At 42.7% G+C, this 15982-nt stretch overlaps 1 protein-coding gene across 5 annotated transcripts in view; it reads right to left on the bottom strand.

Annotated features, from left to right (window-relative positions):
- PDSS2 (decaprenyl diphosphate synthase subunit 2) overlaps positions 1-15982 on the bottom strand; it is a 293668-nt gene that overhangs the window by 108647 nt on the left and 169039 nt on the right. For 4 of the 5 annotated variants that reach the window (XM_002714881.6, XM_089332766.1, XM_089332767.1 and 1 more), the window contains exon 3: positions 7018-7216. In XM_002714881.6, the coding sequence (XP_002714927.6) occupies positions 7018-7216 (199 nt within the window). Of the gene's footprint in view, positions 1-7017; positions 7217-15982 lie in introns of those variants that run through there. The other variant, XR_016233799.1, reaches the window with a different exon arrangement.

Genomic DNA, 15982 nt, shown 5'->3' with positions numbered 1-15982 from the left:
ATATAACCTAGATATTAAAGTCATCATAATATTTTCTCCATTAAAATCAGCAGGCCCATCTCAGGAGAATATATGTTAGTCAAAAATGCAAAACTGGGATAGGACAGAATGCTACTTTTCCCTCAGTATTTATTCTCTGCCTCTCAGCGATTTTTGGTTGGGTACATGGCTACCTGTAATAAATATCATATTTCCTAGTCTCCCTTACAGTACTGTATGGATCTATAATCCTTTATGGAGATAGAAGGAAAAGAGGGAGAGTGGCATCTATTGGTTTATTCCCAAATGTCTGCTACAGTAGAGGCTGAATTAAAGAAAGTCAGGAGCGAGAACTCAATCCAGGTCTCTGATGCAGGCGGCAGGGGTCCAGTGACTTGAGCCATCACTGCCACCTCCCAGGATCTGCATTAGCAGGATGGCTGGAGTCAGGAGCTGGAACTGGGTATCAAACTCAGGCACTCTAATGCAAGATGCTGATGTCTTAACTGTAGCCTTAACTGCGAGGCTGAAAGCCCACCACTGGCCAGAACCTTTAATTCTGGCCAACAGGACATGAGCAGGAAGACTTCACGTAACTTCTAGGAAAAGCTCTTAAAATGCAAACATTATACAACACACTCACAGGGTCACAGGGCGACACTGCAGAGTAGAAAGGAGTGCTAAAACAACTAACATTTTATATTTGTTAGAAACATGTATTTATTAACTAACAATTTATTTTTTTAAAATATTTATTTTATGTATTTGAAAGACAGAGTTACAGAGAGAGGTAGGGACACAGAGAGAGAGAGAGGTGTCTTCCAACTGCTGGTTCATTCCCCAAATGGCTGCAATGGCCAGAGCTGAGCTGATCCGAAGCCAGGAGCCAGGGGCTTCATCCAGGTCTCCCAAGTGGGTGCAGGAGCCCAAGCACTTGGGCCATCCTCCTCTGCTTTCCCAGGCACATTAGCAGGGAGCTGGAAGTGGAATAGCTGGGACTTGAACTGGTGCCCATATGGGATGCCGGCATCGCAGGCCAGGGCTTTAACCTGATGTGTCACAGTGCTAGCCCCTAACAATTGCTTTAATTATACTGCTGAACTCAGTAAGTTCATTCAAGAACTTTTTTTAAAAAAATTGTTTTTAAAAATAAAATTTCAGAAGTTAAAATATATCAATAAATATTAAAATAAAAATAATTTCTTTATGTTGATTATCTAAATATTAAACATAACAAGCAGAGTAATTTTTGATGCATATTCACATATTTTAAGCCATTTCTTAGTCATATCTGTCTAATACTGGGCCACTGGCATTTTTCTGAACAATGTGTTTTTTAAAATACAACATTTTAAAATTGGAAGCAATAGTCTTTACAGTAGCATTTTAGGGTTAACTTTTGATTCTTTCAACTGACTCTTCTTGGTGGATCATATTATTTTGAGAAAACGCTCTTTCTTTAGGCTCTGGATAAATGCAGAGCAGATATGCTAAATGGAAAATATACTCAATTCTAATTTTTTAAATATTGAACAGCATAAATATTCCAGCCCAAATATTTTCGCAGGCACTCTCTGCCTTCTTTAGAGAACCTTTCTATGACAAATATATTTGTAAGACAAAATGTGTCAAATAAATCATCTCTATGATTCTTCTGAATGTTCTACCAAAATCAGATGCTGCAAAATCTAAGCCTTCTCAGTCTCATTCCATCCATGTGTGTGTTTGAACATTTTTTCAAAATATGAGCACCCTTAAAAAGTGAGCCATTTCAAATCACAACCATAGTCAAAACAAACATTTTAATCTGGTAGGTCAGATAATTGTTACTATTATTTTGTTCAGGTTCTTCCTTCCTTTTGTAGGGAACAATTCCAATGGAAGCCTTGTTTTCATTGACTGAAATTCCAAAAAAGTTTTATTTGGTATTCAATTTTTCAAATACTTAAGGTTTCCAATCAAGTTTGAATAAAATGCCAACCACAGTGGGTAAAGCTGTTTCTTAGGATGCCTCCATTCATTTTAGAGAGCCAGTCTGAGTCCTGGCTATTTTGCTTCCTATCCAGCTCCCTGCAGATGTGCCTGGGAGACATTATGTGATGGATCAAGTACTTGTCCCTGCCACCCACATGGGAGACCCAGATGGAGTTTCTGACTCCTGGCTTCAGCCCAGCCCAGCCTCTGGGGTGTTGTGGGCAGTTGGGGAATGAACCGGTAGATGGAAGATACCGCTTTCTCTCTGTCTTTCCTTCTCTGACATTCTGCCTTTCAAACTTTTTTTTTTCCTAAGCCAACAAACATTTGATGGGCATATTAGAACAAAGTCCAATACCATCGTTGAGCATAGATATTTATAAAGATTTTTAAAATCTGATTGATGACAGACAACGAAGAGAGAAGCCAGACACCACTGTGCTTAAGTATATTTTCATACTGAACATTAGCTCCATTCCTTAAATCTTACAGTTCATCAACTCCAACTAAAAAAATATTTGTAAATTTTGATGTAACAGGGGTCAGCATTGTGGTGTGATGGGTTAAGCCACTGCCTGCAATGCCAGCATCCAATGTGGGCACCAATTCAAGTCCCAGCTTTTCCACTTCTGATTCTGCTCCCTTCTAATGCCCTGGGAAAGCAGTGGAGGATGGCCCACGTGCTTGGGGCCCTGCACCCACATGGGAGAGCCAGATGAAGCTCCTGGCTCTGGCTTGGCCCAGCACTGGCCATTGCGGCCACGTGGGGAATGAACCAGTGAATGGAAGATCTCTTTCTTTCTGTAACTCTGCCTTTCAAATAAATAAAATAAATCTTATAATTTTTTTTGATGTAGCAATAGCTTCTATTTCAATTAGAGAAGTATTGAAGTTTGTTTGAATGCAATTATGAATTATATATGTACCACATCAATTCCAACTACTCTACAGGCTTCTTAATGTAGCCAAGATACTGCTTCTGCTATGACACTGTGCTTCACCAAAGTCTGTACTTGTATCATTTGTATACACTAATAACTTATCTTCAGTGTTGAATTTCATTTATTTTCAATGTTGAACATTTAAATTGAATTTCCAGTTTTACTCACAAAGGCTTTACCTTTGATAGAACATATTTCCAAAAGCTTTTACCTTGATCTCATGAATGGATATAAAGAAAGAAAAAAAAACAAATTAACAATTTTTAGAATCAGGGTTGGGCAATTGTGTGGTTATGATACTGCTTAGAATGCTACTTCCCACACTGGAGTGCCTGGGTTTGAGTTCCAGCTATGTTTCCAATTCCAGCTTCCTATTACTGCACACACTTACAAGGCAGCAAGTGATGGCTCAAGTGCTCTGGGTCCCTGCCACCCACAAGGCAGACCTGGATTCAGTTCCTGGCCCCTGATTTCATCCTGCTTCAGCCCTGGTTGTTGCTAGCATTTGGGGCGGGAACCATCTGGGGAAGGAATCAGCAGAAGATCTCTCAGTCTCTGTCATTCTGCCTTTCAAATATAAGTAAATAAATAAAAAGAAAGGGAGAGAGAAAGCAGAAGAGAAAGAGAGAAAAAGGAGGAAGACAGATATTGGTTTGAGTCATCTTGTTAAAAAGCATAATCAATTTGAATGACTTAATTATTTGAAGTACCTGATGACAATGCACCAAAACTGCAATTACCTGTTTATAAAGTTCTTCTACCAAGGGAGCCAGCAAGCTAAAGAACTACTGTTGCCCTTTTCCTATATGCACCTAAGAACTTGTAATTGAAATGTGTCAAATTACATTAGAAGAACAGTTCACAGAAAGAAAAGTTAGGCTTCATAGAGTGGTAGCAGAGGTAACTACTAATTTCAGAAGTGGATCCCGACAGTCTGTTCAGCAGACTTGACTCTACCTGTCATTATGTGGTCAGCGATATTACCGCGATAGCAAATGTCCACAAGTGTCTTGTCTAAGTTACACATGCCAATTCAACTTTCTTAAGAAACAAAACTTTGGTGCCTTTAACAATTGAAACATATACTTTTAGGTTTTTGGATTTAACTGTTGGAAAAAAGTTTATTGCAAAACCAAGGTTTAAAAAAAAAAAATACAGATTCAGACCACACAAACAAGCATGCTCAGTCTACTCACTCCTTGCTCCCCAGCAGCTCTGACAGATCAGCCTTGCTTTTCCATCTGTACTATAACTTAGTTTGCTTCCTGTTGAACTCACTGATGAGTTATGGGTGGCTTTATGAGTCTTTCAAGCCACGCAGGGGCCAGGGATCACTGAGTGATACACCAAGTAGCCAGGTGGGGCAGCTGTGTCAAATACTTCTACTACCTGACACAAGAAGGAGTGAGCTGTCTCCAGACATCTTTGTCTGAGTGCACTTTGTCAGAGTTGCCCTGCGTTCTGTCCTTGATTGGGAAATGTTAGTTATGCTGTGACTGAAAGGACTTGGAAAAGACGGGAGTTATTGCTGGTTGTCATGCACATTTAAAGATATCTTTCTATCTTTAAAGATATAAAGGCAGAGGGACAGGGGGGGAACAGAGAGAGAGAGGTCTTCCATCCATTGGTTCACTCCCCAGATGGCTGCAAAGGCCAGAGCTGTGCCAGAGCCAGGAGCTTCTTCTGGACCTCCCACATGCAGCCAGGGGCCCAAGGACTTGGACCACCTTCTACGGCTTTCCCAGGCCACAGCAGAGAGCTGGGTCAGAAGTGGAACAGCTAGGAGTTGAACTGGCGCCCATATGGGATGCTGGCACTGCAGGCAGTGGCTGTACTGGCTACACCATAGATGTAGCCCCTAAAGATATCTTAAAATGAGAACTCTCACCTTTGTGTAAGGGGCTCACAATATTATTAGATTATATGAGACAAAAATTAAGGCAGAGTCTGGAAGTGCAAAATGGAAATCTATCAAATGAATCCTGGCTAATTCCAATGCAATTATTACTCATAATTATCTATTAAAAAATGAAAAATCCAGGACAAAAGCTAGGTTGGACACAGCAACTGCCTTTAGCCAACCAGTATGCACACTCACCTGACCTTCAAGGGAAGCAGATCTGCCCCTCTTTGCCCTCCCTGCCTCCTCTCTCCTACTGAATGGAGGGAGGATGTGATGGAGTTGTCGTGAAGTGGGAAGGTAAGCGTGGTGGAACCACAAGAAAGAAGGAACTTGGGTTCCTGACTGTAGAGTCACCATACCAACTCCTAGGTATTTATACATGGAAGGGGAAAAAGCTCTTAACTCATTTAGGCCACTCTTATCCAAGTCAAATCTTTTTTTTTTTTTTTTTTTTTTTTTATAGGCAGAGTGGACAGTGAGAGAGAGAGACAGAGAGAGAAAGGTCTTCCCTTGCCGTTGGTTCACCCTCCAATGGCCGCCGCTGCAGCCGGCGCACCGCGCTGATCCGATGGCAGGAGCCAGGATCCAGGTGCTTTTTCCTGGTCTCCCATGGGGTGCAGGGCCCAAGCACCTGGGCCATCCTCCACTGCACTCCCTGGCCATAGCAGAGAGCTGGCCTGGAAGAGGGGCAACCGGGACAGAATCCGGCGCCCCGACCGGGACTAGAACCCGGTGTGCCGGCGCCGCAAGGTGGAGGATTAGCCTAGTGAGCCACGGCGCCGGCTCTCCAAGTCAAATCTTATCTTAACTGATATGCATGGAATACCTCTGCAACCTATCCAGTAAGCAGTTTGGCAATGTGTATTAAGACATTAAAGATGCTCAAACCATTTAAACTACTTCTAGGTATTTATTTTAAATATGAAATCTGGAATGAGAAGATTGTTGTACAAAGATATTTGCTGCAGATTTATGACAGCAAAAATGAAGAGGCAGAGGCTGGCATTGTGGCATAGCAGGAAAAACCACTGTGATGCCAGTATCCCATATGGGCACTGGTTCATGTCCAGGTTGCTCCACTTCTGACCCAGCCCCCTGCTAATGGCCAGAGAAAAGCAGAAGATGACAGACCGAAGGTTTGGGCCCCTGTTATCCACATGGGAGAATAGGATGAACCTCTTGGGTCCTGGCTTCAGCCTGGCTTAGCACTGGCTGTTGTGCCCACCTAGAGAGTGAACCAGTGGATGGAAGATCCTCCCTCTCTGTCTCTCTATAACTCTTTCAAAATAAATGAACAAATCTTAAAAAAAATTAAGATTAACCTAAATGTCCAACAATGAGGAACTTGTTTAAATAAATGATATTACATTTAAATGACTGTATATTATGCAGCCATTAACAAGTAAATTTTTAGTAACATGGGGAAATGCCCACTTCAAAACACGAAGCAAGAAAAAATAAACAAGATATTAAGACCTTATAATTGGGCTGGCGCTGCGGCTCACTAGGCTAATCCTCCACCTTGTGGCGCTGGCACACCGGGTTCTAGTCCCGGTTGGGGCGCCGGATTCTGTCCTGGTTGCCCCTCTTCCAGGCCAGCTCTCTGCTGTGGCCTGGGAGTGCAGTGCAGGATGGCCCAAGTACTTGGGCCCTGCACCCGCATGGGAGACCATGAGAAGCACCTGGCTCCTGCCTTTGGATAGGCACGGTGCGCTGGCCGCTGCGGCCATTGGAGGGTGAACCAATGGCAAAGGAAGACCTTTCTCTCTGTCTCTCTCTCTCACTGTCCACTCTGCCTGTCAAAAAAAAAAAAAAAAAAAAAACCTTATAATTAGCGAGTGCTCAACTGTGTTACCAAGAAAAAAAAATCCACATATATAAAGGTATGATAGAACAACAAAATAGATAGCAAGCAAATGCATCAGAATATCAATTGTGTTTATAAATATTTTTAAATATTTAATGGTATCCTATAATTAACGTATAATTTCATGTATAATTATAAAAAAATAGAAATTAATTTCAAAACGCTTCCCTAGCATTTACCAGTTTTGCCTGGTGTTGACACTGCCATCATCATCTTCATCACAGTTTACTAAGAATCTGCATGACACGAGTTGGGGAGCAGGATGTGCAAATACCTCTGTGGCTCTATCAGTCAACCAAGAACCAAGAGCCATGTGAGGTTGTCCAGGCACAAGCAAACCCGCCCATTTTTACCTTGGTGTTCTGTAGCAGAGCGAGTCCATTGCAGGCATTTGCTAGAAGAAAGTCTCCACTCAGGATGGCTATTTTATTTCCAAATTGCATATCCTTCAGTGGCCCATCTGAAGACTGCAATTCACTTAAATTTACTATTCCACGATGTACAAGGAGAGCAGTATGGATAAGTTCTGTGATCTCTGCCAAGCTTCTTTGACTAGAAGGGAAAGGTAAGATTTATCTGAGTGTCCAAAATATCATTTTATCACTACTGTCAGAGTTCAATTTAGAACAATAAAATATTGGGCCAATGCTGTGGTGCAGCAGGTTAATGCCACGGCCTGTAGCTCCAGCATCCCATATGGGCAACAATTGAGTCCCGGCTGCTCCATTTCCGATCTGCCTCTCTGCTAATATTCCTGGGAAAGCAGCGGAGGATGGCCCAAGTCTTTGGGCCCCTGCACCCTCATGGGAGACTTAGAAGAAGTTCCTGGCTCCTGGCTTCAGATTAGCTCAGCTCCTACCGTTGCAGCCATTTGGGAAGTGAACCAGTGGATGAAAAACTTCTCCTTGGGCCAGCACTGTGGCACGGCAGGTAAAGCCATTGCTTGCAGTGCCAGCATCCGATATGGGTGCCGGTTCAAGTCCCAGCTGCTCCTCTCCTGATCCAGCTCTCTGCTGTGGCTTTGGAAAGCAGTAGAAGATGGCCCAAGTCCTTGGGCACCTACACCTGCATGGGAGACCCAGAGGAAGCTCCTGGCTTCGGATCAATGCAGCTCCAGCTGTTGCAACCAATTGGGGAGTGAACCAGTGAAAGGAAGACCTCTCTTTCTCTCTCTGTGTAACTCTTGACTTTCAAATAAATAAATATTTAAGAAAAAAAAGAAAGAAAACCTCTCTTTGTCTCTACCTCTTTCTATAACTTTCTTTCTTATCTTTAAGATTTATTTATTTATTTGAAAGTCAGAGTTACACAGAGAGAAGAGAGATAGAGAGAGAGATAGAGAGGTCTTCCATCCGTTGGTTCACTCCCCAATTGGTTGCAACAGCCGAAGCTGCACCGATCTGAAGCCAGGAGCCAGGAATTTCTTCAGGGTCTCCCACGCAGGTGCAGGGGCCCAAGGACTTGGGCCATCTTCTCCTGCTTTCCCAGGACATAGCAGAGGGCTGGATCGAAAGTGGAACAGCTAGGTCTCAAACCAGCGCCCATATTGGATGCTGGTGCTTCAGGCCAGGGCGTTAACCTGCTGCACCACAGTGCTGGCCCCCTCTTTCTTTCTTTCTTTTTTTCTTTTTTTTAAAGATTTATTTATTGGAAAATCAGAGTTACACACAGAGAGACGGAGAGGCAGAGAGAGAGGTCTTCCATCTGCTGGTTCACTCCCCAGTTGGCCGCAACAGCCAGAGCTGTGTTGATCCGAAGCCAGGAGCATTTTCTGGGTTTCCCACATGGGTGCAGGGGCCCAAGGACCTGGGCCATCTTCTACTGCTTTGCCAGGCCATAGCAGAGAGCTGGATCAGAAGTGGAGCAGCTGGGACTTGAAACGGTGCCCAGATGGGATGATGGCACTGCAGGTGGGGGCTTTACCCACTATGCCACAACTCTGGCCCTTCTGTATTTCAAATAAATAAGTATAAATCTTTTTAAAAAACCAATAAAATACTTCATAGAGTATTTCTTTTTGAAATTCCTTTTTCACAAAGCTTGTAATGGAGACTTCTCTACTGAGTAGTTTGGGATCCATAAGCAGATCTTGCTGCCTTTATTCTGTATAATACTCCTTACTTTCTACCCCAAAGCCACCAGGATGGCCCGGTGAGAAACTGGCCAGTGGAGGGCCAAGTACCACATATCTATTTAGATGCTTTGCTCTCAGTATATTTTTCCCTCTTATAACTTCCAGAGTTTTGCAAATCATTATTAGTATCTACTAAAACTCCAGTTTAAATGAGAATATAATCTGTGCCACACACCAAGCCAAGCACTTTATGTAAATTACCTCTTTTAATCCTAACTGGGATTTCCAGGAATAAAAAAGGTCCTTTGGGGCCTCACCCTCTCAGAATAAGAATCCACAGCAAGACCCACAGTAATAAATGAGACAGAAAAGGCCCTTGAGGGGCTTATAGTATAGCTCTGTATTAGGTAGGATCTCAGGGATGCTTGCTTCCCTTTTTTGATAATTTTCTACAGTTTGTATATTTGTACAATGACAAATGTATTACTTAAAATCAAAAAAAATTATTTATTTGATAGGCATTGAGGCAGAGAAAGAGAAGAAGAGAGAGGGAGAGGGACGGAGGGAGGGAGAGGCAGCGAGCGAGTGAGCGAGTGAGAGCACTCCTATTCATGGATCCACTTTCCAAATGCCTGCAATGGCTGGGGCTGAGTCAACGTGGAAGCTGGGAGATGGGAACTAAAACTGGGTGTCCCACGTGGGTATCAGGAACTCAGTCACCTAAGCCATCATTATTGCCTCCCATGATTAGCAAAGAGCTAGAGCCAGATATCAGATCAATGACTCTGATAAGGGATAAGGGTATCTTAACTGCTAGCCCAAATGCCCACCCCAAATCTTATTTTTATAATTTGAAAAAAAGAGAAACCCAAAAATAAGTATTAAAAATTTGAAACTCATCACAACCTTATGATAGGTGGTATTAATTCCTTTTGATAAGTGAGATAAGTGAAATTATTTCTCTAAGGACACACAGTAATTAATGTAGAACTAGAAATCTATTGGAATCTGTTATAAATGGCTCTGTGCCTCTAGGGTTCCGTGCTTCTGTGTAGTTCCTTCCATACTGACCCTGAGCTTGGTCATGTGACTTGCTTTGGCCAACTGGACTCACCAAACATGACACAAGCAAAGCCTGACAAGTATGTATGCAATGAACAGCCTTAGCTTGTTTCCTGCAGTTGCATGAGTGGAACAACCCCAGGCAGAATCCACACAATGGCAAGAAATAAAAAGGTGTGTAAGGCCGGCGCCGCGGCTCACTAAGCTAATCCTCCAGGCACACCGGGTTCTAGTCCCGGTCGGGGCGCCGGATTCTATCCCGGTTGCCTCTCTTCCAGGCCAGCTCTCTGCTGTGGCCCGGGAGTGCAGTGGAGGATGGCCCAAGTGCTTGGGCCCTGCACCCCATGGGAGACCAGAAGTACCTGGCTCCTGCCATTGGATCAGCGCGGGAATGGAGAGGTTAGACTCAAAGAATCATGGATGTGGCTTCTAAGGTAGGGGGTGAACTCTAATCAAATTCAGAGAAATCCAAAAAACTTTTTTAAGGCAGTTGTATGAGTTTGAGCTAAAAGAGATAGTTTAAGATGGTGGGGTGGGGCTCAACCCCAAACTTTCTATGGACAAGAGGCAGGCTGAGACCAGTACTCAGCTACAAATATGAATCATTTCCTACTGAAAAGCGAAGTCAGATCAGAAGACAGAGCCAAGAGCCAAAGAGAATGGTGGGTTAGAAAACCACTTCCAGAGAATGGAACTGGGTCCTAATAAAGATACATTCCTTGTTCCCACTGAAGATGGGCCTGACAAGTGCCCAGCTGGATTTTGGAATTGCTATGGACCAGTGACTGTTCTGTATCTCCCCTTGCTCCCTCTTTTTTAACAGAAGAGATTATTGTGCTTATTTTGTTGCTGACTCATGACTGTGCAAGGTTCTTCAAAAATTCATGGAAACACGGGATTAAAAGATAAGCTTATTTTGGTGCAAACACCTTTGATATCCATACCCGGTTTTTAAAATAATTACATTTCCCATCAATTTTCTGAAAACCCTTATATGTTGGCTATGTGGTGGAGGTAGGGAAGATAACTTTGCCTTTTAATTCCTGAGTCCCTGATTCAAGAGAGACTGCACCCATGGAGCCAGCTCCATACCTGGATCACAGAAATCATGAGATCGTGGACTCTGAACTCAGGCCATGAAATGGATGAGACTTTAGGTCCAGGGGGTGATCATGTTTTACATAGAGAAGGGATGTGAATACCTGGGTCCAGGGGGCAGACTGTGGCAAGCTGTTAGAACAATAAGTCACAACTCCTGGTAGTCTCCTTGTTGGCTGACCCTGAGTTTGATCACGTGACATGTTTGGCTAATGGGGCATCAGCAAACGGGAGATAAACAGGCCTGATAAGTGCTTTTGCATTGGAGCTTATCTTCTTCTATTTTCTAAAAAGACTTATTTATTTATTTTGAAAGGTAGAGTTAAAGAGAGAGAGACAGACAGACAGACAGACAGACAAGATATCTTCCACCTGTTGGTTCACTCCCCAAATGGCTGCAATGGTTGGGGCTGGGCTGATCCGAAGCCAGGAGCCAGGAACTTCTTCCGGGTCTGCCATGTGGATGCAGAGGCCCAAACATTTGGGCCATCTTCTGCTGCTTTCCCAGGTGCATCAACCGGAAGCTGGAATGGAAGTGGAGCAGTCGGGACTTGAACTGGTGCCCATATGGGATGCTAGCAGAATAGGCAGCAGTTTTACCTGCTACGCCACAGCACCAGCACTGAGCTTTTCTTCTTAGAATGCTGCTCTGTTAAGAAACTCTGTTGGGGTGGGTTTTGGGCACAGCAGTTAAGACACCCGCAATGCATACTGGCGTCCCAGTGTTTGAGGCCTGGCTTTGCTTCTGATTCCAGCTTCTTGCTCATGCATGCTCTCGGAGGCAGCAGGTGATGGCGCAATACTTGAGCCCCTGCCACCTATATAGCAGACCTGGGTTGAGGACTGTTGTATTTGAAGAGTAAACCAGTGGATGGAAGATTTTTGTCTATCTGTTTGAGACAGCATGGCTCAGAGAGGCCCCGCTGTCCCAGCCAAGCCCAGCTCCCAGTGGGTCTACCAGGTAGAATGCAGCCACAGAAAATAAATACAGAGAAATCAGCAGGGGAACAGTCCAGCCAACCCACAGAATTAAGAGAAATGAGATGGTTGTCATTTGTTGTATCAAGTCTCTAAGGTTTGGTGTGGTTTGTTATACAATAATAAATAACAAATACCAAAATCCAAATGATTTCTACTCCACTAGACTGCCTTCCAGATGTGCCAGTGAAAAGATTTTTAGGAGTTCCCCCAAAGAAGTTAAATTGAGCTGGACCCTAAATGACAAGATGAATTAGGAACCCCTATTAGGAAGACCAGGAATCAAGGTTTAGAGAAGGCAAGAGTATAATGTATGATCAAACAGTGAGGAAGTCAGTCTGACCAGAAAGTAAGGGCTGTGTGGCTAAGCGAGAAACAGGATTCTGGAGTTAGGTTACAGGAGGTTCCAGGGTCTATATTTTGTTGTACATATAATGCTTTTGAGAACAGGGATGAAGGTGACATGTAGAAAAATCTGGAATAGTAGATAGGAGAGTAGGGAGCTGGGGTGGGGGAGTTACCAAGGTCTCAATGAAAAAACAAAAAGGTTTAACCCTAGGTGACAGCCGTAGACATGGAGAAGAATAGATACAAAATAATCATACATTAAATACATAAGAATCTTCTCTAAAAATAGTTACTAGTTTAACAACTTTAATGTACTTATTACATACAGATACAACTAAATAAAATTAAAGAGCTAAATGACTTGGCTTCATTAAAAAGGAAAATCACATATATAAAGCTGACCCAGTAGACATATTATACTTGATTACAAACTGGGGGAATATGAACAAGAGATGACCCAGGGAGTTAAATAACTTCAAAGAAAAAAACTACATTCATGGTTAGATTAAATCTCACTATATCCCCAAGAAAAATCACTGAGGATAGAAGCTTGTAAGACTATTAAGAAGTTAACAGAACATTAAAATTATTTTTTTAAAAAGTGACTAGAGGGAAGGAATAAAAATATATTTCATTACTACACTACAAAGGCTTTCTAGTTTACAAAATTACTTACTGAAAAAAAATCCACATTGCCATATTTCACAGAAATTACACAATGAAATATAAAAAATATATATGAAGCTTGAAAAGAGTTAATTAAGCATTTAGACAAATCTCTCATATATTAGCTTATGAAAGAAAGTAATAACTTGACAAGCAAGAAGTGTAGGTATTTTGAATTATCCTAAGAATGAGGATGAGTAATTGTGAGCTTTTAGTAAAGACATCTATAAACATAAAACAGCATTCACTAGGGGCCTGCACCGTGGCTCACTTGGTTAATCCTCTGCCTGCAGCGCCAGCATCCCATATGGGCACTGGGTTCTAGTCCCAGTTGCTCCTCTTCCAGTCTAGCTCTCTGCTGTGGCCCGGGAGGGCAGTGGAGGATCGCCCAAGTGCTTGGGCGCCTGCACCCACGTGGGAGACCAGGAAGAAGCACCTGTCTCTTGGCTTCGGATCGGCATAGCGCCTGCCATAGCAGCCACTTTGGGGGTGAACCAATGGAAGGAAGACCTTTCTCTCTCTCTCTCTGTCAAATAAAAAAAAAATTTAAAAAAAATTTTAAAAAAGCATTCACTAAATAAATAGCAACTATTACATGCCACATGGCCAGAAACAACAAAAATAATGGCAATAAAACTGAAAACTCATCATTTGTACAGTATGCAGCATTCACAAAGAACTTGCATTTATATTATCTACTAGTGATTGCAGGTCTGGGGAGATGAATACTTGACCGAGAACATTCAGTTTGCAGAGGAGAAAGCTGGAACTCAGAGTTACTGTGTAAAAGTGACCAATGACAATTAAAAAGGTTATTTACCTAATGAGTCAGAAATGAGGACACAAAATAAGCCAAAGTTACCAATGTTACCAACTCCAGTATATGCCCTCTGCAGACCTGTCCTATTTTCATCCCTAGTTCTTAAGCACTGCAGCAGAGAATTTTGCTAGGAGAAATCATATTAAGAATAGGCTTGATTCTTTCTTTTATTAACTGAGGAAAGTAGTCAAGTTGTTTCCAAATCACCTGATGAGAACCAAATCAATTGACTTAGTCCAATCAGGAATCTGGATTACAAAAGCTTTCCACTTCCACCTATCAAATGAGATAATTCATGGGCAGATCCCTGAAGACCTCTGATCATCTCATCACTGAAAGGAGGGGGACTACAAAACCAAATCTCTTCCAGTCCCCAAAGTCTTAGATTTAGGGATTTTAAAAAAAAGAATTGCTAAAGCCACAAAACTACTGCCATTATTGGTCCCTGCTTTTCTACAGGAAACAGGAATGAAGTGATTGGTTCTTGTTATATCTGTTCTGCAACTCCACTCTCTACTCCTGTGCTCTCAACTTCTCAGACTTTATCAGGTCATATTTATCTGGATCATATTGTGCATGAGTCCAATTTAGTGAACGGCAGAGACGCAGTGACAGCATGAAAGAATCTGGGGGAATTTTCTTCTCATTATTTTTTCTTATTGTACCTACGTAGAGCAATGCAGTAAACTTTGACAATGTACTAGATTTTAAAAATTATCTTAAATGAAGTATTCATACTGTTTTAAAATTATTTATTTATTTTTAAAGATTTATTTATTTATTTGAAAGGCAGAGTTACATCAAGAGAGGAAGAGACAGAGACAGAGAGAGGTTTTCCATCTGCCGGTTTACTTCCCAGATGGCCACAACGGCCAGGGCTAGGCCAAGCCGAAGGCAGGAGTCAGGAGCTTCTTCCAGGTCGCCCACATGGGTGCAGGGTCCAAGCACTTGGGCCATCTTCTGCTGCTTTCTTTGGCACATCAGGAGGGAGTTGGATGGGAAGTGGAGTAGCCAGAACTGGAACCAGCGCCTCTGTGGGATGTCGATTTTTGCAGGTGGTGGCTTTACCGGTTGTGCCACACTGCTGGCCCCCATGCCATGTTTTGTACAAATATTTTAGTACTCTTGGGTATTTCTCTTGCTAACTCTTGATTGGAAGAGTCACAAATGAATATCACTTAAGATTAAGTTATCAGAGTAAGGAAGTAATTATCACTTTGAAAGAAACTCTGAAGATTCATTGATGTTTTTACAAGAATTCTCACCAAGTCACTTTCTTTCAATTATATGTTAAACAGTTTCATCTGCTTTTGTTCTGTCCATTTGCCTCCAACATTTCTCCAAACTTTCTGGCTTCCTAAGCTTCAGAAACAAGGATGGCAGACAATGCTAGTTCCCAGCCCATTTTCCCTTTGGTACTGATGACATAGATTATGGTTGATTATACTTGGAGTGGCAATGTACTGACTTAAAATTACTCCGCTCCCCTCAGCTTGATGTGATTATGTGACAGTCTGGCCAGGGGAATGAAAGAAGTCTGTCAAGTGAGGTTGCTGAGAATCGCTGAGTGCCTGACAGAAGGGGGCAAAGCCAGTGGTGTGCACCTTTGGCATCTGTGGTTTACTCCTTCTTCCTGTCTGGAATACGGCCCCGCTACCTAGAAGCACAGGAAACGTAAGGATGCGACCGAGGGCTCCTGAGCCTAGGATGGCGGAGGAGGAAGAAAGGAGAAGCTCCAGCCCTGTGGACTTCTTTGGGGGCTGCAGCAGCTCTGATGTGCCCACCTCCATCTAGACTTCTGGTTTTCTGAGATAAATGAACATTGCACTCTTACAAGCTACTGTTTGCTAGAGTCCAGTTAAACACAGCCAGATAAATTCCTGAAAGATACAGTCAATAAAATCTGTGCCGTGAAGACGACAGACACTTTATGGCCACACTTCTGCACTCTGGTTTTATTCATCTAGTACTGTCTCTTGGGGACAGTTCCCATGTGATTTACAAGAACCTCCCTGCTCTAACATCTCTACAGAGGGCTATTGTATGAAGGCACCACACAACTTTGCTGCTACAGAGGTGAGGGAATCAGTGTTTTTTGTTTAAAGAATATTTAAGAGTCAGCCCATTTGTGACATCTTTGGTGAAGCGTGCCCTCACTTATCCAGAGTTAACTTCTTCAGTGCTTGAATTCAAGCTTTTGATCATAGCAAAGTTGCTGATCCCACGTTGCCTCTATTGTTATCCCCCGAGAACCCTCCCTTACTCTACACTG

Source organism: Oryctolagus cuniculus, chromosome 5, assembly GCF_051225735.1.
Source record: "Oryctolagus cuniculus isolate XC-2025 breed Fujian yellow rabbit chromosome 5, ASM5122573v1, whole genome shotgun sequence".
In the NCBI taxonomy this organism is placed as follows: domain Eukaryota; kingdom Metazoa; phylum Chordata; class Mammalia; order Lagomorpha; family Leporidae; genus Oryctolagus; species Oryctolagus cuniculus.
The sequence above is the reverse complement of the archived record's forward strand: the minus strand, read 5'-3'. Positions and strand labels throughout refer to the sequence as shown.